Source organism: Theobroma umbraticum, unplaced genomic scaffold, assembly GCF_002168275.2.
Source record: "Theobroma umbraticum cultivar Fairchild unplaced genomic scaffold, ASM216827v3 scaffold_30.0, whole genome shotgun sequence".
NCBI classification, from domain to species: Eukaryota; Viridiplantae; Streptophyta; class Magnoliopsida; order Malvales; family Malvaceae; genus Theobroma; species Theobroma umbraticum.
The window spans coordinates 10,149,580-10,173,270 of NW_018397254.1; the positions used below are offsets into that span (position 1 = coordinate 10,149,580).

Sequence of the window (23,691 nt, forward strand, 5' to 3'; positions counted from 1 at the left end):
AGTTTGGAACGATCAACTGGCGAAGGTTTGCCACATAGCTGGTGGTGGCTTATTCATTGCTAGGCAACGGCCACGGCAAGAATCTCCTGCTCATCACCCAAGCGAGCCAAGGGGGGATGGATGAAGCAAAGTTACAGTTTTGGAATGAAAACAAAAAAAAAAGTGAGAGAGAGATGTATATACTAATTCTGAATTTAATATTCATAATCAAAATAAACAAGTCGGTGATATTTATTTCTAAGGATGCAGTCTGGCTGGCTCTACTAGCCATTGATGACTTGCTATAATCTTTACCTAAAAATTCGTGCCATGTGCTTCCTTGGTTATGAATCATTCGTATAAGTGCTTTCAATACATAAAAATTAAATATAAATAAGTAAATACTTATTAGTAATAATTTTATTGGTAATTTAAAAGGCTAAATGATGAGAAATAAATCTCCACCACCAAGTATGCATCTGGCGAGGAAAGTGGGCAAAGTGCAGAGCAAACAGCTCCCACAAAAACCTTTGCCTAGGAATAAGATTATTCTGTCTGTAGGAAGGAAAGTGAGTGGGTCCGTTTTCTATTTTTAATCAAAACAACTCCCATCGCCATCATATACTCTTCGACGTATCAGTCTCAAACACTAAGTTCCCTCTCGATGCTGGAACTCTGCATTTCTCAATCCCACCAGGTAACCCTCTCAACCTTTCTCCTACACCCTATTTCTCATTTACTCTACTTTTGTTAGCTGTTTTGTTCATATTTTCAAATCGTTATATTTCTCTTCTTCTTTTTCTTGGTAAGGTTTGTGAATCTTGGGTCTTTGGGTTCAGATTTTTTTTTCTTTTTTTGCTGGTGGGGCTTTTGAGTGGTAATGGGGAGTGTCAGTGCAGAGAAGGTGAGTTTTTGTATTGACAGAGGGGGCACTTTCACCGATGTTTATGCGGAGATTCCCGGTCATCCCGATGGTCGGGTTCTCAAACTTTTATCCGTTGACCCATCGAACTATGACGATGCTCCAATTGAAGGAATCCGGAGAATTCTTGAAGAATATACAGGAGAGCAAATCCCCCGAACTGCCAAAATCCCAACTGATAAAATTGAGTGGATAAGGATGGGAACAACTGTGGCAACCAATGCCCTTTTGGAAAGAAAAGGGGAGAGGATTGCTTTGTGTGTTACTCGAGGTTTCAAGGATTTGTTACAGATTGGTGACCAGTCTCGTCCCAATATCTTTGACCTTACTGCAACTAAACCATCCAATCTTTACGAGGAAGTTGTTGAAGTTGATGAGAGGATTGAGCTAGTTCTTGAACTGGACAAAGGGAATAAGGACAATTCAGAGTCGTTTCTTAAAGGGGTTTCTGGTGAGCTTGTTAGGGTTGTCAAGTGTCTAGATGAAGAAGCTTTGAAGCCTTTATTGAAGGGATTGTTGGAGAAAGGGATTAGTTGTTTGGCTGTTGTGCTGATGCATTCCTACACATACCCATATCATGAAATGGCCGTGGAGAAGTTGGCTATGAACTTGGGTTTTAGACATGTTTCTTTGTCTTCGGCTTTGACTCCCATGGTTCGTGCTGTTCCTCGGGGTTTAACAGCCAGTGTGGATGCTTATCTGACCCCGGTTGTGAAAGAGTACTTATCAGGGTTTATATCTAGATTTGATGAAGGCCTTGGGAAAGTGAATGTTTTATTTATGCAGTCGGATGGAGGGCTTGCACCAGAAAGTAGATTTTCAGGGCACAAGGCCGTTTTGTCTGGCCCTGCTGGGGGGGTTGTTGGCTACTCACAGACTCTTTTTGGTCTTGAAACAGAGAAGCCTTTGATTGGATTTGACATGGGTGGTACATCAACAGATGTGAGCCGTTATGCTGGAAGTTATGAACAAGTCCTACAAACTAAAATTGCTGGGGCAATAATACAAGCACCTCAGCTTGACATAAACACTGTTGCTGCTGGTGGAGGATCGAAGTTAAAGTTCCAATTTGGAGCTTTCCGGGTTGGACCGGAGTCAGTAGGAGCACATCCTGGTCCTGTGTGCTACCGCAAAGGTGGAGAATTGGCAGTCACTGATGCAAACCTGGTTCTTGGGTATGTTATTCCTGATTATTTCCCAGCCATCTTCGGTCCAAATGAAGATCAGCCTTTAGATGTCAAAGCAACCAAGGAAGAATTCAAGAAGCTTGCAGAGCAAATAAATTCTTACAGAAAAAGCCAAGATTCATCTGCAAAGGGCATGACAGTGGAGGAAATTGCGCTTGGGTTTGTGAATGTTGCCAATGAGACAATGTGCCGCCCTATACGGCAGTTAACTGAGATGAAGGGCCATGAAACGAGGAACCATGCACTTGCTTGCTTTGGGGGTGCTGGGCCACAGCATGCCTGTGCCATAGCTAGGTCACTGGGTATGACAGCAGTACTTATTCACCGGTTTTGTGGAATCTTAAGTGCATTTGGAATGGGATTGGCAGATGTTGTTGAAGAGGTGCAAGAGCCCTATGCTGCTGTTTATGGTCCTGAATCTGTTCTGGAGGCCTCTCGTCGAGAAGCTATATTGTTGAAGCAGGTAAAGCAGAAGCTGCTAGAGCAAGGGTTCAGAGAGGAAAATATAAAGACTGAGACATACCTAAATTTGAGGTATGAAGGTACGGATACAGCAATCATGGTAAAGGGACGTATTGCTGAAGATGGATCTGGATGTGACTATGCTGATGAATTTGTGAAGCTTTTCCAGCAGGAGTATGGATTTAAGCTACATAATAGAAATATCCTTGTATGTGATGTCAGAGTTCGTGGGATAGGAGTTGCTAATATATTGAAACCACGGGCCCTAGAGCCTGCTTCTGGTTCCCCTAAAATTGAAGGCCGGTACAAGGTCTTTTTTGGTAATGGGTGGCATGATACACCACTGTTCAAGCTTGATAATCTGGGATGCGGTCATGTCATACCTGGCCCTGCAATCATTATGAATGGGAGTAGTACAGTGATCGTAGAACCAAAATGTAATGCTATTATAACCAAATATGGAAACATTAAAATTGAAATTGAGTCTATTCTAAACACTGTGAAAGTTGCTGAGAAGGTTGCAGATGTTGTGCAACTTTCAATCTTCAATCACAGATTTATGGGAATTGCTGAGCAGATGGGCCGAACCCTGCAGCGGACTTCTATCTCAACAAATATCAAGGAAAGGCTAGACTTCTCTTGTGCTCTCTTTGGTCCAGATGGGGGACTAGTTGCTAATGCTCCACATGTTCCTGTGCATCTGGGAGCTATGTCCAGTACAGTTCGTTGGCAGCTTGAATACTGGGGTGGCAATTTGAACAAAGGAGATGTTCTTGTCACCAATCATCCTTGTGCTGGAGGTAGCCACCTTCCTGATATAACTGTGATAACACCTGTTTTTGATAATGGGAAACTAGTGTTTTTTGTGGCAAGTAGAGGACATCATGCTGAGATCGGGGGTGTTACACCTGGAAGCATGCCACCTTTTTCCAAGTCTATATGGGAAGAAGGGGCTGCAATAAAAGCATTTAAACTTGTGGAAAAGGGGATTTTCCAAGAAGAAGGAATAGTCAAGCTTCTTGAGTTTCCAGGTGCTGATGAATCTACTCAAAAAATCCCAGGAACACGGCAGCTTCAAGATAACCTGTCAGATCTTAGAGCACAAGTAGCTGCTAATCAGAGGGGAATCACTCTAATCAAAGAACTTATTGAGCAGTATGGTTTAGAAACTGTTCAGGCTTACATGACGTATGTACAGCTTAATGCAGAAGAAGCAGTGAGAGAAATGCTCAAGTCAGTTGCTGCAAGAATTTCATCAGAGTCAACTAAATTGGGCGAGAGAAACTTCCTTATGGTAGAAGAAGAGGATTGCATGGATGACGGGTCTGTTATCCATTTAAAACTCGCAATTGATTCTAACAAAGGGGAAGCACGTTTTGATTTTAGTGGAACTAGCCCTGAGGTTTATGGTAACTGGAATGCTCCGGAGGCAGTCACTGCTGCAGCAGTCATATACTGCCTTCGTTGTCTGGTGGATGTTGATATTCCACTTAATCAAGGTTGTCTGGCTCCAGTTAAAATCCATGTACCAGAAGGCTCATTCCTCTCTCCAAGTGATAAAGCTGCTGTAGTGGGAGGCAACGTTCTCACATCTCAGAGAATAACTGATGTAATATTGACTGCATTTCAGGCCTGTGCTTGTTCTCAGGGATGTATGAATAATTTGACCTTTGGGGACAATACTTTTGGTTATTACGAAACAATCGGAGGAGGGAGTGGGGCTGGTCCGAGCTGGGATGGGACAAGTGGAGTCCAGTGCCACATGACCAACACTCGAATGACAGATCCAGAAATTTTCGAGCAGAGATATCCAGTATTATTGCACAGGTTTGGACTAAGAAAGAATAGTGGTGGAGCAGGAATTCACAAAGGGGGTGATGGACTTGTGAGGGAAATAGAGTTTAGGCGCCCAGTAGTCGTTAGCATTCTATCAGAGAGGCGTGTACATGCACCTAGGGGGTTGAAAGGAGGGGCAAATGGGGCCCGAGGGGCCAACTACCTTATAACCAAAGATAAACGAAGAATCTACCTTGGAGGTAAGAACACAGTGGAGGTGCAGGCCGGGGAGATACTTGAGATTTTATCACCTGGTGGTGGTGGATGGGGCTCTTCTCTTTGATTATTTTGTCTACGGAAAGTTGAATTTGCCGTTGTAATGTCGAATGTTGACAACCAGAAGAATAAATTATATAATAGCAGAGTTGGTGATTAAAGAAATAAAATGGTATGAATTTTTCTTACATTTTAAGCTCAAGACGTTCAACTTTAATAAGAAATGGCATACGTGGTATTCCGCATGTATGCTGCTGAGCACATCCAGGTCTGCTTGGGTTTTCTTCACCTTCGTTGGTTATCTTACATTTGACTATGACTGTCATGTTCCGAACTTTGTCCTTTGAACGTTCTGAAAACAGAAGGCAAAGCCCGCCTTCATTACGCCACGAAATTGAGGCAGCCACCTTACTTACACTAACCTTGTTGTGGTTTGGGTATATGGACCTAAATTTGAAATAATTTCAAGAACAGCTAGTCCATAAACCGGCGCCATATATGTTATAACCCCAAACAAAGGATTCAAGAAACTGCAAATGGCCTCTCAGCCAATCCTGATGTTAATTTATGATAATTAACTGATTACTCCCATCCCATGGATGTATCTGTTAAAATTAAAATACAAACCCCGTGAAGTTAAATATTAGATGTCCATTAATTCAAATAACTTCACCTCATAAGCAGTAAATCATGATTAATGTTCTATGTAGTACACAAATGTCAACTATATGATAGTCAAATTTTTGAAAGGCTTGAAAACTTTAGAAAAAAAAAAAAAGAAAAAACATCAAGTATCACCAAGTGTGCTCTAATAAATGTATGTCAGAAAGATGAAATTCCAATGACCAACAAACTGTGAAAAGGCCCCCAGAACAGGCTAAGGTCCATAATCTGCAATAAACAATAACAATCTGAATCAGCTGATTGATAGCATAACACCTCACAAGGAATCAAGCAATAGAGAAGAGAACATGTACTCACCATGGATAGCAACATTGATAGCATAACCTTGGTCGAAATGCAACAAGTTTTTCATAAATAACTCTATAAAGCATACAATTCTTGCAAGAAAAGAATTTGAATCCTATTGCTGCCTTCATGTCCTGCAAAATTGTGGTAAAAAGAGATCCATCATGCAAAGAAAGATAATATTACATAAATGCAAACAGAATGCAGATGGTTCCTCTTACCTATCATAAATTAGCATTTAGCGGAACTCATCATGGTATTCATAGTCATCTTCATCTTCATCATCATTGAAGATGGCACTATAAAATACATATGGGCTGTCAATCATCTCAACTAAGGATAAGCGACCATCTTTATCTGAATCCGCCTGCAATTATGTTAACAAAATGTTCATAATGGAGATTCCTTTTTTCTTTTGGTACATATAAGGAAGTCCAAGGGGGAGAGGGCATTCAAACCCTGGACTTTATTCATTTCTTTTCTCAAAAGGGTTGTAGCAACTATGACTTTCAAGAAAATCATTTCCTTATGCAAGACCATTAATCCAATAAGAAGACCATAATATGTACAGAATTCAATCATAAAAAATGAGAAGGAGAAGAAGAATAATAAGTCAATAATGGTAGCAATCCAGTTATCCCCTTCAACATACATGCAAACATTAGCATGATATAATATAATATTTCAAAGACTTGGAAAATGGGCATGGATGAGAAAGAGGCAGTACTTATTGTATAGCTTGCCTTAAAACATTTTCAATGAGGGAAGTCATAATAATTTGATTCATGCAGAGTGAATTATAATACAACCATAGCAAGGGAATTGGCATAATGCCCAAAAGATAATAGTAAAAATTCTTGCACTGTTGGTATTAGGTTTCCTTAGCTATGGTATGGAAAACCATAATATTTAACTATTAAAATAATAACGACAATAATGGTCTTAGTATTAAGACTCACTCCATCTCATAATGAATGATACTTTTCAAAATGCACAAATTCTAAGAATGCATGAATGCATTACTGTTTCTAGAGGCTATCCCTTTCCAGCAGGTATTACTTCGTCCTGTTTTAAAACATAGCCTTATGTTGAGCATAAAGCATTTAATCTTTTCAGTTTAGGTAAAGTTCACTTAGGCTGTCCTTGAAAAGGAAGGGAAACGGTATCAATGATCATTACTAATTATCAATAGTCATATCAGTTTACCTGTGATATGATGTAATCCGCTTGTTGTTTGGCATAGTACCGTTCTGATGGGTGAAGTTTCCCAATTATTGGTAGCAGCTCTTCATCCGACAAGAATCTGATAACAGGAAGCACCATAAATTTATTTAACCATCCAAAAATGAAGTTCTCAATTCAACCATGATAATAAACATCAAAAAGTTCATAAAAATACCTATCACCATCTTTGTCAAGCTGGCTAAACAACCGTTTTGCTGGTGCCTCCATTGAGTCATCAGATGGATGGGAAGAGTTATGACCTTCTTCATCATAGTTTCTTACCAAGTCAAATAGCCCATGGAAAAATTCATTAAAGCTAACCTTCCCATCTTTGTCCGTATCTCTTTCCCTAAAAAGGAAAAAGAAGATGCAACATAACTAGTAATGTAAGGCAATAGTAGAAAATGTTGATCGACTGCAAATGGATAACATGGCCAAAAATGTGGAACTGGTTTTTCTTATTTCTTGCACTCAAGATATATAACTTAAGCATTAGTTTGTTAATTTTTATTAGGACAGATATAAATACAATTTTCACAGGCAAAAAGAGAAAGAAAAGGAAAATTAAAACTCAGGTTACCTGACTTCCTCCTTGCACAACCATCTAAGCAGCTTTGAGTTTTTGCTGTCAGCTGGGTGCAGAAAGCTAGAAGAACAGTAACAGAAAAATTAAGGGAGAGCAATAGCAGCGAATGAAAATAACCACTTTGACTGGGGATGAATCAATTGAAACTCATTGTAGAATTTGGTACTTACTCATTGAACTCAGTTATATTCAATAAACCATCACCATCTGCATCTGATGCATTAAAATGTTCCTCTTTCCACCAGCCCATATCATAGCCAAAAGAAGTGTTATCTAGAATAGGAAAAAAAAAATCAGTTAGCAACTCTTAGATTATTATCTGGAAAATTAAACAGAAATCAATTACCAAATCTAAGTTTCATACTATGGGGTCATAGTGGTCATGATTGAAAGCAAGATGAGATCCTAAAGAGAGTAAAATTGCTATAAAGGGTTACTCTATGCCTCTATCACAAAGAATATGATAAGTACTGACTTGTCACCCATGAAAGGAAAGAACAGATCATTGATGTTTTCCATGTTTTGGCTTAATGTCACTACATCTCTTGAAAAATTCGAAAACCACTTCAAAGGACGCTTTTGTCGATTCACAAAAGGGAATAGAAAGATAAACTGTTAAACAATATGAAGCAGCTAGTTTCTGTAATCCACAAAATGTGTATTAAAAACACCCATTAAACACCTCAAGCAAAATGATAATTTAGCTACAATAACAAACAGAATGCCAGATCACATAACAAAATAGACACAAAAGCACCAAGGATAGTTTCATAGATGAATTAAAAATTAGTTTTATTATGGTATAGATCACTGACCATTCTTCACCCAGCTGGGAGGCTCATACTCTTTATATGAAATTAACCCATCATGGTTTTTATCATGAATCTCCATCTCCCTCTGAGTCCTGTGCAAGACTTCCCTTGCAGCCTGCTGCAGGTTCCACTCAGTCAATTCGTTCTCAGTCACAAAACCATCTGCTGGGTCCACATCAATCTTGGGAAACAGCAATACCAACCTGTTCAATCCATTAAACCTCCACTCAATCAACATGTATCAAAATGTGATGCTCAAAATGCGTGGACAAGTATATAGATACAGGTGCTAGGTTTACATAAACTGCATCATGATGCAAATATCAGATACACAAATAGAATCAGTTTATAAACTGACAAAAAAAAACCAGCACGCATGTGTTACCAACCAAAATAATCACAAGGTACCCCTTGTACATGGCAAATATAAAACAATTCAGCATGCTCACATAACACACCTAGCATAATTTAGTGTAAACCGCACCAACAACTACAAAACTTTAACAATAATATATCCATCAGAAAATAAACTAGAACTAATCATGAACAATGATTATAAATAGATCTATTCTACAAATTAACACCTAGATGTAAGTGACACAGATATAAGAAGCATCAATGTGAACAAGTAAAGGCCGCTTAAAACAGTAGTAAATATTTAAGCATATTAATAGATGAAGCACGCATTTATAACTAAATTTGGCAACTAAAACACTAATTAAAGCTCCAAAATTTCAACCCTAACGAAAAAAGTAACATGAATTTAAAAGTAAATGCAATACCACCAACCTATCGGTAACATTGAACTTTTCCTCATCATTCAAGTAATCCTCACCGTTCATAAAATCCTCCCACTCGGGCTGCGACTCTTCAGCCGGTGCGGGGTCATGCGTAAACTCAGGATGGGAATGCTCGAAGTGCTGTTTCTCCCATTGGCGGTCTTCACGACGGCGCTCGATGTCCGCCACGAGTGGGTCAAAAGCCACCGGCTCGTGGCGGGTGGGGTTGCCGAAGTTGTAGGAACTTCGGAGCTTGAGGCGGCGATAGCGGTTGTGGCTGGAGTGTTTCTTCGGGGAATAGGAGATTAGGAAGAGGATTAGAAGCGCCACGGTGATGTACACAATGGCTGAAACTTTTCCCATTTGTGGGAAGTACCCAAAAGTTGATAGAGAAGAGAGAGATCTATGAGAATCTGAAAAGGGTCATGAAAAGATTGGGTTAAGGAAAGAGAAGAGATCTAACCCAAAAGCAGTCAAAAATAGAGAATTGCAGGGAAAGAAAAAGAAGGGCTTAGAGTTTAGAGAGGTTTTGAAGGATTTGGACTAACAATGGAAAACCAAGTGACGGCTTTCTGGGAGTCTCCTTTGAGATCTGTTACTGTTAATCATCATGACTTATTATATCTTATTGCACCCTCTAATTACGCAATTTCATGACTTCCTTTCTTTATTCCAAATATTACTACTTGAACTAATAAATAAGAGTTGGATAACATTTATTACACATTAATTTTAGATTTGATGCAATAAAAGAATATATAATATATATTATTTTAATTGATTTTAAATTTATTTTTTAACCAAATTATTAGTAGTGAATTAAATATAAACTTTTAAACAATTAGATCATGGTTTTTTTTTTTCAATATTAACATTGCAAGTCAAAACATACAACCGGGTAACATGGTATTAATTAATTAATTAAAGTACTCCTCAAATCACGATTAACTCTAGTTACTATATGGCTTTTCTTTGTAATAACAATGCTTGATGGGCCTAAAAACTAGTCCAAATAGATGTGCATCTCCGGCCTGCTGCTGGCGGCCCAACTCACGGAAAAGCCCAACATTGTTCTTACCGTCTTTTGCAAAATACTAGAATTACAAAACATACAATCATCGTCACTACATCTGTTTTAGTCTGTCTGAAGTTTGGCAGGGTGGTGGTTTCAGTGTTGTTCTAGGTATTAACGAATCGGAACCTGTTTGAACCGAACATGTGTTTCCATATGTATGAAAGCAAAACGGTCTCAACTCTTCCTCGGTCATATAGCTGGGATTTGTGGTTACTTTTACATATTTATCATAGTCTTCCTACATTCCTACATGTGCTTGCAATTGTACGACGGAGTAACGCTCAAAGAGCACTAAGAATAATTGTTTTTTTATTCTTATTTTAATACAATTTTTTTATTTTTTTAAGAAAATAATAAAATGTAAGTAGATTAAATAATGTTGTAATAATTACTCTGAAAAATAATTGTCTTCCATCATACAAATATCTAATTGTGGCGGGTAAGTAGATGCTTTTGCTTTCTTAAACTCTAATGAACAATGATTATAAGTAAACATCGTTATAATGACGTTATTCTTAATCTCTAATCAAAATATATTTGTAGTAAAAGATGCATTCTTACTTAATTTTGACACTTTTTAAGAGTTTTTTTCTTTCTTTTTATAGACGGTTTAAATCTTTAAATAGAAGTATGAGTATATAATTTATGTTTTACTTGTCTTGTAGCAGGTCTTATATTTTCAATAAAATTTTAAAAAATAAGATCACATTTATATTCTATTACATTTTTTTTAAAAAAAAAAAAGATTTATTTTGTAATTTGTGGATGTTTCATGGGTTAAAAGAAATTTTATCTTTGTACATTAGTCATGCTAAAAGAAGCAATAATTATGGAATTGAATTAAAGTTGTTCTTGCAAAAAGAGAATGTGTTTGAAATTTTCATTCTCAATTTAACTAATTGGATAAAAAACTACATAACACTTAAATAAAGTTTTAAATTATTTATAAAAATTTAAATAAGTCATTAATTTTTTATTACATTCAATAAAATCTTTACATTTTTATTATGAATTAAATAAGTCTTTATAAGTAATAATTAATTAATTATGTTAATTAAATTGTCACTTATTATTTTATATTGTGTACTGTTAATATGACTTGCTGATTACTTAACATTTTCACTTTCTAAGTCAATCGTACATGAATATAAAGAAAGTAACATTTTAATTAATTATAATTAATTATTAATTATAAATATTTATTTAATTTAAAATAATAATATAAAAATTAGATTAAATACAATGAAAAACAAAATTTTATTTAAATTTGTTTAAATAATTCAAAAATTTTGAAAACATTATATAAAAAACCTTCTAACTCGTTCATCCTTAACTGAGTCAATTCATGGATTCTTCATTCTGATGTAGGCAATTTAATATATGGTGTTAGCGCATTTATAGCACTGGCAGTCTACTGCTTAGTTTAGTATGAAAGAGGTTTCTGCCTTTTTTTCTTTTTATTCTATTTATTCCAATACTTTTTTGAGAAAGAAAGAAAATGACGTCATTCAAATGGTTCCATATAGAAATTTGTTTTCAAAGTTAATAATGATCAATCATTATAAATTAAAAAAAAAAAAAAGACATTCGGGACCCAAATTGATGTATCGTCAATGCCAAATGATCTGTAACTAGAATGTTTTGCATCACAAAAATTGGAAATTAATGGTTGATCATAATTCCATCAAATTTACTGAACCAAAGAATCTCATCTGACCTTTGACTACTCTACTCAAAGCCAAGAGAGGACAAGTGCTTCTCCCCACAACTTACCAAGTCAGAATCTTTCTCTAAAAGACTAATAATTAAGAAGTTACTTCAATATATTAGGGAAAAATAGTCTGCTTTGTTCTTTTGATTGAAACTTAAATAGTTCGACTTTTAATGGAAGAGAAATTCATCTGTGGTAAGTTTCGGACAGCGTATGAATGCAACCGAGGGTTCAAAAGGTAAAGCAAAACCCCAAATTGGGTGAAGAAGGGCGGAGGTGGAAGCGCAATAAATTGCAATTATTAAAACCATGGGGCCACAGACCATGTGCTTTGTTAGACTCGTGAACTTTGACCTTTTGCCGACGTGGCAATATACGCTTGGTTTTAATTTCATTACTTGTCCAACTTGCACATTGTATGTATCTAGATTTTATCCAAAATATAATAAAGGTTAATGCCAAAAGCATCGGTTTACTATGTCAGAAATTCCAAATTAAGCATCCAAAAACAGGGAAAAAAAAGAGGGGAAAATCTCAACTCAAATTCTATTAGTAAAACAGTAAAATTATCCATATTTCCTATTGAAATTAAGAGCCCGTTTAGTAATTGAAAAATAATTTATTAGAAAAAAATTTTAAATATAAAATACTTTATAAAAAATTTTAATTTTTTTATTATTTAAATAAATAATCAAAAATATTTTATATTGTTTAGATTATCCTACAAAAAAATTTTTTATATATATTACGTTATTTGGATGTTAAAATAATAAATAAGAATTGATTACAAAGTAATGGTATCATTTGATTTTCACTAATTTGATTTCAAAATAAAAAATATACATGAAAATTGATAAAATCGATAATAATATTTTTTAAAACATTTAACCAGGTATTTATAAATTTAACTATATATATAAAAAGAAACTTTTAATATCTTATTTTTGCACCACTTGGAGTGATATTTTTGTGGTGTTTGAAACTCTACTTTATTGACATGTGGTATGATTGAGTTTAGAGGTTTTTAGATATGGGTTGAGTCTTTTTGATCTTACATTTTAAATATGTGGGTTTGAAATCTTGTCTATTTCACTTTTGAATTCATCTATTTTTTAGTATAATAACCATTACCATCTCTGTTTCTTTTATTAATTCTATCACAGTTTATGAATCTCTCTATCAATTTCGTTCACTTATTTTCAACTATAAAGTTTCAAACAATGGATTATATCTTTACCTTTTGTCTCAATCTATTTTTTTTAAGTTGAGGATAGACCATTTTTGCTCTCTATTATTAGTGATCATCTACACTGTATAATGTTGGTGTATTTTCAAAATCAAATATTATGTCATATGATGAAAAACTATCTTAGTTCAAAAGTTATGTCACATAAAGTGATATAATGTATCTATTGAATTATAAACATGTTTTTAATGTGAATAATTATGTCTTTTGGTAAAATAACATCAAAAAAGTTATGAAACATATTGAAAAGACACCATAGTTCAAAAGTTAGATATGAAAAATCATTATTTAAAATTATAACTCAAAAGTTATAATTTATAAAATGAATAGTTATTTTTTCATAAGATGATTATTGAAACAAAAACTTTATTTAAAAATTGTGCTTGGCAAAATAAAAAATTACCGTATAGACAAAATGATGCCTTAATGAAAAGATTGTATCCTAAAAGAAGAAAACACTTACAAGCAATGGCTTGTTGCCAACTATTTTGATATATCAAAGCAAATATAAAAACAAGAACATAAATATCAAGAGCAAGAAAACTGTTGTGTTCTAATAATACAAACACTTAAGTTCCTATCAACTACAAGAGATTTTAAATTCCTTATAATCTACTTGTCGTAGAAAGTAAGTTCTAAGGCCAAACAACTTTACAAACTTTCTAGTGTATCTAGCGGTTTACTCTCGTTAAGTGTAAGACGAAATTAAACGTTGACTTTATTATATTCTTAAGGTTATTCGTATTATTTCTTTTTGCATACCAAGTGGTGGGGAGGTGAAATAAATCTTAAAGATAACGTCTATTTAAAAGCTCGATTTAAACTCAATTTTGCCAATTTCTTGAATTCTATTGAAACCCCATTTGTATCAACATATAAAACCTCAATGTTTTTTTAAGATAAATTGTCTTTCTTTGAATGAAAAATAGTTTACAATAATTAAGTTCTTTAGATCAAATTAACAAGTATTTATAGATACCAGTTAAGTATGCTAATATCTAAGTATTTTATTTAAACATTAGTCCAATATAATCATTCATACAATGCTTAACTACAATTTATAATTAAAGTAAGATTTAATTTTTAAAAAATTTCTATTATATCACTTTTTTACCATGATAATAAAAATATTTATATTTATCAATTATGTAAAACATCTAAAATTTATATTCATATGTATTCATTATAAAAATATCAATATTTATGAATAATGCAAGACATTCAAAAGCTATACTTAAAAATTGTTATCATATCACTAAAATTTTTTATTATAATTATTAGTAAAATTTATTCAATTTATAAATAAAAAATTTAATTACATTGAATAATTTATTAAAAAATATTTTTTAATTTTAATAATATTGAATAATATTAAATAATAATATTTTAAATTAAAAATTAAATATTAATATTCATCAAATCTATAAGCTTATATTTAGTATAAGATTTTTTTTTATGTTCTTTGAAATTATTTAAGTCTCCCCGAAGTAAAACATTTTCTGTGATTAATGACTATTTTACCCATTTACTCATAAAATATTTTAATTGTAAAATAAATATTTTATCTTTCAAATAAGTATAACTTTTCCAAATATTTTCTGAACAATATTTTAAATCAAACAAGCGACTTTAAATAAAAACAAAAAAATCTTTTTCTGTACTTTCCTTTTGGGCCACCATAATGATATTATTAAGTGAGATTAAAGCTAGCATCGGCAATCACAAGGTGGAAAGAAACTAGTACTACTAGACAACTGAAAATTAAATTTTGTTTAGATATAGTAATTAACAGAACAGAATCAAATAAATAATGGAAAGTCTTCTTCTTTGTCTCTAATCCTGTTGGAATACCTTATCACACAAACTCCCATTACGCCCAACCGATCACACATTGCCTTTTGACTCTTTTTTCTCTTCTTTTTGTTTTTGGTTAGAACGGTTTCAGCAACTGAAAAAGGCAACCCCTTGTTGGTAAAAAAAATAAAGATTGAGACTTTGCTGGGTTGTTTTCTTTGCTCTTTTGTCTCTTTACAAGAACAAGAAAAGCGGAAAATATAAAGGAAAGGTAATGATTCAGAGTTAATCATTATGGATGCATATAGTAGTAATACGATAAGAATTGTTATTAAAATTATATAATATTCTCTGCAACTGGGTGTGGATATCTCATCAACTGACATCCAGTTTTGTTTTTGTTTGTTTGGAGTCTCAAAAATAGAAAGAGAAAGAGAAGTCCAATTTGCTCTTTTTCTCCCTCTGAAAAAAGTTGTCTTTTTTATTTTTATTTTCTCTTTCTTTGTATACATGTTAGTATTATCTTGTCAGATATTAATGGGAATTGCAGATTCCAGTGTATGTGAGCAACTTGGAAGGGGGGGTGTGAGGCTTTTTCAATCCCAGCTGTCCTATTTGTAGCAAAGTAGTTGTTGGAGGTGATGGGACCCATTGACCCATCCTGTAACCTCCTTTGTGGATATTTCAGGATAACCCATCAACATCATCTATAATTTCTATGTCTACCCTTTGTAAATTTGTCAACAATTTGTGCTTTTTTTGAGTTTTTCCTTTTGAGACTGTTTTTGTTTTCTTTCATGGAGTGTTTTTTTTTTTTGGTTTTCTGGATACTACCAATTTGTTCTTATTAGGGGGATTCTAATTCCGCTCCATAGCTATAACTTAAAAAGTCTTGTAAATAAGTAAACTTACTACTGCAATATATACTGGGATGTTATTTCTTGATTAAAAAGTTTTGGCGGAAATTCAAGAGGGAGATGGTGGAGTAGGATTTGGCACTATCAAAGGTTAGATTTTTATGACTTTGGTTGGTTAAAAAGAAATTTCCGGCTTGTATAATTAGGAAGAAAAAGTTTATATGAGCGTCGGTTAAAGTGTCAGAATCTTGATAGTGCCAGTACTATGAGTTGTAGGTGGTCTTTCATTTTATGGCGTTTTGTACAGTTATTGTGAACTCTTTTTAGGTTTGAATAGTGAGACAGCAAGGAATCTGAGGTGAGCTTTTTCTCCCCCAAGGTCCTAAGTCAAGAGTTTAAAATCCAGGAATTACTGGGTAAGTATCTTCAGTGGGAATTAAAATCCCAGGAATCACCTAGTTTGATATCTCTAACTATGGTTGAAGAAACCCTGGTATCAGTTAGTGGGTTTTACCTTTTCTTTTTGGTGTCTTACTGAAAGACCAAAAGTATTTTTTTTTTCAGAAAGATTGGTTCCAATATATGGCTAGCATCCAGAAATTCCTTTGCTCATTGTTTTAAGTTTGAAAATTGCTTTTTTCTTAAATTCATGATTTTATAGAAGACTGAAAGTTAAAGCACCCTCCTCAATGCAATTTGTAGTTTTGAGTCTTTTCTTTTTTTGGGTTCTGATTTGAACTTGAAAGGGAAGCCTATTGGATTCATTGCCATCTTAATGCTGAGAGTGAGTAATTTATGATGATTCTTCTGACTGATTTATTAGCAGAAGAAAACAAAGAATGAGGAGATGAAGTGTATGCTGTAAAATCTGGTTTTTAACAGAGTGAGGCAGTAGCAGGATGACTTTATGTGGGCCTCTGCTGTTAAAGCTGTTGTTATCAACCAGGCTTTTGGTTAACTGAGTTTTTGTTGGAATTAGAAATAGCAACTTGAATTCTCAGTCTATCCGTGTAGACTTTCTGGGTTTTTCTTCTTTGTTTGGTTTTTGCATTGTCTCTTTCATATATTTCGCGATCAAAAAATCCCAATTACCTTCCGGTTGAATTCACCGCGCATTAATTTCAGTTTTTAAATGTTTTGAGGTGCCATTTATTATCTTTGATTTTATGGTTTTCAGATATTTCTCATGGTCTAACAGAACTTTGCTGCCTTTTCATTTGTCAATAGGTCAGGAATTCACAAGAGTCCAATTTTTGAATCGTGGAGCAAATCACCATTGAATTCTTCACATACTCCACTGGGGTTTTGTGAATTTTATTGGACGTGATCTCTGGTTAAGCTCCCTTGGCCATTTCTGGGTCTATTTTCTCTCCTCTTTTGCTTGACATCTCTGCCTCCCCATAATTTAAGTATTTCATTCCCTGTTGTTTGTGAAACCCACCATAGAAATAATCCAGGAACTATTCTTGAAAAGCCATGGTTTTGGAGATGGATTACAGGCTATCATAATTTGGCAGTCAAGTTAATTTAATTCTTTTCTCCTGCGGGTGATATTCTGGATAGTGGATTCAGACAAGCCTAGATGACTGTGGATGAAGCTGGCAGCAGCTCCGAGTGGAGTAGGGAGCAAGATAAGGCTTTTGAGAATGCCCTTGCAACTTATGCCGAGGATTCTTCAGATCGGTGGGAAAAAATTGCAGCTGATGTACCTGGGAAAACTTTAGAAGAGATTAAAAAACACTATGAGCTTCTGGAGGATGATGTTAGCCGGATTGAATCTGGTTGTGTGCCTCTCCCTTCATATAATTCTCTTGAGGGTTCAGCAGGCTATCCTGGTGATGAAGGAACTGGTAAGAAGGGAAGCGGCCATTTAGGGCATTATAACAATGAGTCAACCAATGGAAGTAAGAATTCAAGGTCAGATCAGGAACGCCGTAAGGGGATTGCTTGGACAGAGGATGAGCACAGGTGAATTAGTTGTTGTGGTTTTAAATTTATTATTTTCTGGATTCATTTAGATTGATTTATGCACCTTTAGAAGTATCTTGATAATGTTTTCTTTTGCCCTATGGAACTTTAATGCTTAGTGTTCTTTGTGCTTTATATTTAGTAATTATGTGCATTTGTTATGTTTTGGTTATCTTGGAATCTCATATCCTGTGCGTATTTAGAATCTTTGATTTTTATTTCACAAAAAGGTTTCCAAAAATTGCTTTCCACCGGTTAAATTTTACCTGATGATTATTGTTAGTTAGTTGTTAGGAAGCTTAGATCTTCTACATGGCTTTCCTATTTAAGGTTTTACTGCTGTGCATTGTGTGAAGCGTTAACGTCTGTGGAAGGCCTATAGATGAATATATACTGAATTGATGTGAAATAACTGAAGAGAAAAGGGACTTCAATTTTACCACATGGAAAAGAGATCTTACTGGTGGTTGTTCATGTTCTTTTGTCCAGAGAACTTGTACCCTAAAGGAGAAAAATTATACTGTCCTTATATGTCACCTTTACGAAACTCTTGGCATTTATTTTGCGGATTAACCGTTTAGCATTTGTCTGACGTGGGCGAATCTTTTAGAAACCACCATAACAGCCATATTCTGACCTAAAATTGGCATTTTTGATTTAAATGCTTTCGCCTGCCAAATGATGTTTTCTAGCATAAAAGGCTATGGTTCCATTGTTAAAGTGCTTTCCAAATTTGGTTCTGATATGAAAGGGACAACTTGAGAAGGATTATGGTAGAGAATTAACTTCTCACCAGGTTACTTTATTTGTTAACCTATGCAATTTATTTCATCAATGAAATCATGTGAATTGGTGCTTAGGTTGCATAGCCACTTTTACTTTGTTGTGGCAATTTTGATTCACATATCACGTACACATTATGAAGGAAATCCGTGCCTTTCCAAGTGAAGAATGTTAAGTAATGTGGTTAAGTTTATTGCATCTAGTTTAATTATTTAGGTTGTTCTTAGCTCAAGTGTCCATCAAATCACTGCCTAACTGAATTAGGCCTCAGATGAGTGGTAGATATCAGCCCTATTTGAAATGGCTTTGGTGCTTGATATCTGGCAAGTTCACTGAGGGTATGAATTTAGTTTGTTCCACCTGTTTTTGTCATTAATAACTGATAGATAAGTATAAAGTCTGCCAATTTTGTATCATATTAATAATAAGTATCCATAGATATTGTGGATATTGGTTTGCTCCTCTTTCTGCATTAATCTTTGTAATTTTAGCATCATAATTTTCTCATTTAGTAGGATAAATTATGTAAGTTTAAGTCAAATAAAAATTCCACCTCTGCACAAATACACGTGGACGCATGCAGATGTAATTTAGGCTACTTTGCTACAAATTGCGGGCATGTATCCTAGGCATTGTTGAGAGAGGCACTAATGTGCACAGATGTCCCCACTAAGTTATGTGACACGTGTAACTCAGACCTTTTTACTTCAACTCTAGTTTGTCTCTTGAGGTTAAATATTGCAGACAATTAAATGAGTTTCTACTTAAATTGCTTTTTGTTGTTTAGGAAATGGTAACAAGGGTTGAGATTGGGGTATGCTTTAAGTGTAGAAGTTATGATCAATAAACAGTTTGTTGTGTAGGATAAATTATGTAAATTTAAGTCAAATAAAAGTTTCCCTCCGCGCAAATATATTAGGACGCGTGCAGATGCAATTTAGGCTACTTGGCTATACATCCGAGGCATGTATACTAGGCCATGCTGAGAGACACACTAATGCGCACAGATATCTCAACTAAGCTATGTGACACATGTAACTCGACCTTTTTACTTCTACTCTAGTTTGTCTCTCGAGGTTATATATGGCAGAGAATTGAATGGGTTTCTACTTTTAACTGCTTTTGGGCATTTAGAAAATGGTAACTCGGTTGAGATTGTGTAATGCTGTAGGTGTAAAACTTACCATCAATAAACAATTTGTTATGTAGGATAAATTATGTATATTTAAGTCCTAAATTGCGCTCTGCACAAATACACTTAGATGCATGCAGATGCAATTTAAGCTACTTGGCTAGACATCCCAGGCTCGTATACTAGGCCATGTTGAGAGACACACTAATTTGCATGGATGTCTCAACTAAGCTATGTGGCACATGTAACTCAACCATTTTACATCAACACTAGTTTGTCCCTTGAGGTTATATATGGCACAGGATTGATTGAGTTTCTAGTTTAATTGCTTCTGGGCGTTTAGAAAATGGTAAGTGGGTTGAGATTGGGGTATGTTTAATGTGTTAACTTACCATCAATAAACAGTTTGTTATGCATACCTGATTCTGTGCATGGCATGAACTACCTCAGACTTGAACCAGTTACCCATTCTTTTCCCTGAACATGTGCATTATAGGTCTCCTCATAAAACTATAAATAAGCAGCATTTTTATTTTTAAATTAAGAAGGAAAAGGAATGAAGACATTGTAGTCATGTTTTTAGGCAAGTTTGATCTGAATGTTTATATTTTATATTGACTTGTCAAGGCATTGTTGATGGGGTGTATTTCGTCACGTTATAAAAGCGGTGACTAAATTTTGAAGGTTGACCATCAAAGGTTAAAGGTCCCAAACTGGAGGCACATGTGTTGGAGCTATAAAACATGCTGCCATGGCTTGAAACCTTTGTGGAAAATTCTAGTAACTAGAAATGAATTACTTGTTGGGTTGAACTATATTGGGGTTTTTGGTTAAATGTTCATTCCTTGCTTAAGACTTGGCTTTACTTACAAGTCATAATTAATTCCCATTTCCAAAATTAACTGTAACTTATTGATGTAGTCTCCTTGAATTGACAGTTATGTTCTTGGTGTCTTTGGAGTAGTCTGCAATTTTTAACATTTCGAAACATTATACCTGTATCCTATTATGATGGTTTCATTTGATGATTCCTATGTTAGTTTTAAATGAACTAGATGCTTTATCTTAGACTTTCTCCTTATTTAATGTTAGTGAATTTTGTATGCATTAGAAATAACTTCCTTTATTGTAAGACAGTGATAGCTGATACCACTGAAGATGTGAGGTTACTGTGATGATAATATGTACTTAACATTTTGGTGTGTTAAATGTTGTGTGTGGTAATTCTAGACATATAAATTGAATGCTTTTCTTTGTTATATATTTTTTAGAAACATGATGGCTTGAACTTTTATCTGAGTCATATCAACGAACATCATTGCAAAATAGTTGACTATGCTTAATAATCAGAGTCCTTGTTCTCTGTCCAACGGCACATGGCTAAAAGGGTAGGGTGTTAAGTCAGCTAATTTTTTATTGATGTTTTAGTATCCTTTCTCTTGATAACTTAGCTATCTGCGAATTTGATCGTTACAGAACATATTCTTTAGCTTTATTTGGTCTACAATGCCTTCTAGGCCAGGGGATGTGTGCATGACCTGGGATCTGTAGTAATTAAGAAAGTCCATTGGTGAATGATCCGTCATGAACAATCTATCGGATGCTAAATATAGCAGGGGATATTTTCCATAGAGAACATTCATCAAATGTTGCATGAATATTAGCTGCTAATTCTGAGAATAGCTGTAATCTTTTCTGTAAAGAGGCACCAATCTCATTTGGAAATCTAAAGGACATTTGGGGGAAAAAGGATCTTGTAGAAGAAAGGATAAATGTAGAATTCAAGTACAACTGTTCCAGGTGGAAATTGAATTTCAACTTCCCTTTATATGCGAAGAATGGCGTTTGTAGCTAGCAAAAGCTGGGTGGTAAAGATAAGGAGTCTCCAGAAGCTTTATGTCACAATATATAGTAGGAGTTTTTGATGTTGATGTTGGGTATGCTACTTTAAAGGATTGCAAGCAACCAAAGAAAACTGATCATAATGCTATTCTTATGGACTACTTATTATGGCAGCGTGATTGTCTTCACAAGTCCATGCCAAGGTCTAAATCTGACCGAATTTGGATTAACATGAGTACTTCTGTTAGTAAAACCCCTATAGACTCTGGTTTCATGTCACACATGATGAAGCCTTGGCCAATTGGCTATATCGTTTGGGGTTGGGAAAGCAAAGTTAGGAGATTTCAACAGACATTGGCTGAGAAATATTCTGAAGAATCAGATAGGAAGAAAACTGTAGGTTCTATGCCTTTAATATGCTACAATTAAAGTTCCTCCCTTTTTGGATTAATTATCTGTAACAGCTAGAATTTCTGAAGGGTGTGAAAAAGTATATAGGATGATTCTAGTTAAATGCTCCCTGAAGTGGATCTATTAAGGTATTTCTAAAGGAGCCAAATCTGGGTCATCTTGGAAAATACTGTTGTTTGTGCATACTACTACATATTAGTATTTATAAACATATTCAGTTTCCAAGATATAATAGTTTTGTAGGCTTGTCTAGGCTCAATTAATCCCGAGTTTACACGTTGGCTGAGTTGGTGCCTGGAATTTATCATTATTGTTTAAAGTGATTGGAGTTTCTAGAATACAACTGTAACTCTGGGCAGCATGATATAACATTGGGTCACATGTGATGCTTTTGAGCATTGTATTTTCGTCATCGGCAAACTTTCTCCTACTTCCCTTACATGCTCCCTGACCATCCGGTGTTGTATGTAGAGTCCTAAACTTCTAGTTACTATAGTTTTTTAAGTCTTTACATTGTTATGTTATTTCAAAGTTTTGAGGTTTATGCTTCCTGCATATTAAAGAAAAAGCCTTGAAATGTCTGAACATTTATGCAAAAATCCCTCTTCTTTTAGTAATGCTCTTTTGATCAAGAGACATGGTTTCAAGTTGTGAGTTTGGTTGAGGAGCTATGATTTTATCAATTACTATGAATTGAAATTTGTTAATTGTTTAAGAATGATGATCTTTATACTTATTCTATGAATTTAAGATGTATTTTGATATTACATTTGACCAATAAGCATGTCATATTATGATTTTAGTGGTATGTGTAGTCACTGTATTTTTTTTTTTATCTTGAAAATAGATTATTTCTTCTTGGTTTGGATAAATATGGGAAAGGTGACTGGCGAAGCATATCCCGGAACTTCGTGGTCACAAGAACGCCAACACAAGTGGCAAGTCATGCACAAAAATATTTCATTCGATTGAACTCCATGAACAAAGATAGGAGGCGATCTAGCATCCATGATATAACGAGTGTTGGCAATGGAGACATTTCAGCACCCCAAGGACCGATCACTGGTCAATCAAATGGTACTGCAACTGGAGGTTCCACTGGAAAATCAGCCAAACAGCCCCCTCAACATCCTGCTGCACCACCTGCTGTTGGCATATATGGTGCTCCAACTATAGGGCAACCAATAGGAGGTCCCCTTGTCTCAGCAGTTGGCACACCAGTGAATCTTTCTGCCCCGGGACATATGGCTTATGGAGTCAGAGCTCCTGTACCAGGTACTGTGGTTCCTGGTGCACCTATGAACATGGGTCCTGTGACATACCCAATGTCGCACACATCTGCTCATAGGTAATATGCTGTTTAGCTGCCAAATGTACAAAGGACAGAAGACTACATGCTTGTGCGGATATTGGGTTACTGGGTTTTCCATTTTAGCCTGAATAAGATTTGCTTATTTGCAAGCACAAGTTGTGTCTGTCATTTGTTTAATTTAAATAAGCCATAGGGAGAGAATTTACTTGTATCTGTATAGGGAACTGTGGTAAATGTTAAATGTGGCAGATTTATGGGTAGGACAGCATTTTGGCACCTGTTTTTTCCCGTCCCTTCTCCGTTGAAACCATTAGCATTAAAATTAGTCAATGCTTAGAAAATTTATGGCAAAAAGTTGTAAAAGAAAAAAACTTTACATATTTTGCTATTATGAGCAGCATATCTAAGCAAATGCTATATCAACTGGTTTTTTAGTTAGTGAGTTGCTTGGCAGGTGGCCAAGTTTTATCCGCAGAACCTCGTTTTCAGGATCATCCACGGTGGGTTCCTAGGCGTTTTGTCCGGGTGTTTGGGATGGCATTTGATAGCAGTACTGAATAGTATAGATTGTTGCAAGTCTAAGTGTGA

General features: G+C 35.0%; 3 protein-coding genes across 4 annotated transcripts; 2 read left to right on the forward strand and 1 right to left on the reverse strand.

The window, feature by feature from the left end:
* The first annotated feature begins 476 nt into the window (after positions 1-476).
* OXP1 (oxoprolinase 1) lies at positions 477-4,772 on the forward strand. Of its 2 annotated transcripts, none has more exons than XM_021423530.2 (2): positions 477-676; positions 790-4,772. In XM_021423530.2, exon 2 carries the CDS (start codon positions 860-862, stop codon positions 4,667-4,669), a length of 3,810 nt encoding a protein of 1,269 aa, XP_021279205.1. In that variant the 5' UTR covers positions 477-676; positions 790-859; the 3' UTR covers positions 4,670-4,772. The 2 variants fall into 2 exon arrangements, with proteins under 2 accessions (XP_021279205.1, XP_021279211.1); XM_021423536.2 differs by having other exon boundaries at positions 819-4,772.
* Positions 4,773-5,238: 466 nt separating this feature from the next.
* LOC110416564 (Calcium-binding EF hand family protein) lies at positions 5,239-9,577 on the reverse strand. Its single transcript, XM_021428578.2, has 9 exons — positions 8,983-9,577; positions 8,197-8,396; positions 7,552-7,654; positions 7,376-7,441; positions 6,971-7,144; positions 6,778-6,874; positions 5,793-5,938; positions 5,584-5,705; positions 5,239-5,493 (listed from the first exon to the last, which is right to left on the reverse strand). The coding sequence occupies exons 1-7, from the start codon at positions 9,333-9,335 to the stop codon at positions 5,810-5,812; spliced, it is 1,122 nt and encodes a 373-aa protein (XP_021284253.1). The 5' UTR covers positions 9,336-9,577; the 3' UTR covers positions 5,239-5,493; positions 5,584-5,705; positions 5,793-5,809.
* Positions 9,578-15,848: 6,271 nt separating this feature from the next.
* LOC110428360 (Duplicated homeodomain-like superfamily protein) lies at positions 15,849-23,639 on the forward strand. The gene is made up of 3 exons (XM_021444191.2): positions 15,849-16,071; positions 16,883-17,623; positions 22,639-23,639. Exons 2-3 carry the CDS (start codon positions 17,238-17,240, stop codon positions 23,141-23,143), a joined length of 891 nt encoding a protein of 296 aa, XP_021299866.1. The 5' UTR covers positions 15,849-16,071; positions 16,883-17,237; the 3' UTR covers positions 23,144-23,639.
* The last annotated feature ends 52 nt before the right edge of the window (positions 23,640-23,691 follow it).

Excerpts from the sequence above, each read along its gene's own strand:
- OXP1 (XM_021423530.2), top strand. The coding sequence starts at position 860 with ATGGGGAGTGTCAGTGCAGAGAAGGTGAGTTTTTGTATTGACAGAGGG.
- LOC110416564 (XM_021428578.2), bottom strand. The coding sequence starts at position 9,335 with ATGGGAAAAGTTTCAGCCATTGTGTACATCACCGTGGCGCTTCTAATC. Across the intron at positions 8,397-8,982 it reads AAGTTCAATGTTACCGATAG|GTTGGTATTGCTGTTTCCCA; the intron begins GTTGGTGGTATT and ends TGGATTGAACAG. Across the intron at positions 5,939-6,777 it reads CGGATTACATCATATCACAG|GCGGATTCAGATAAAGATGG; the intron begins GTAAACTGATAT and ends ACATAATTGCAG.
- LOC110428360 (XM_021444191.2), top strand. The coding sequence starts at position 17,238 with ATGACTGTGGATGAAGCTGGCAGCAGCTCCGAGTGGAGTAGGGAGCAA. Across the intron at positions 17,624-22,638 it reads TGGACAGAGGATGAGCACAG|ATTATTTCTTCTTGGTTTGG; the intron begins GTGAATTAGTTG and ends TCTTGAAAATAG.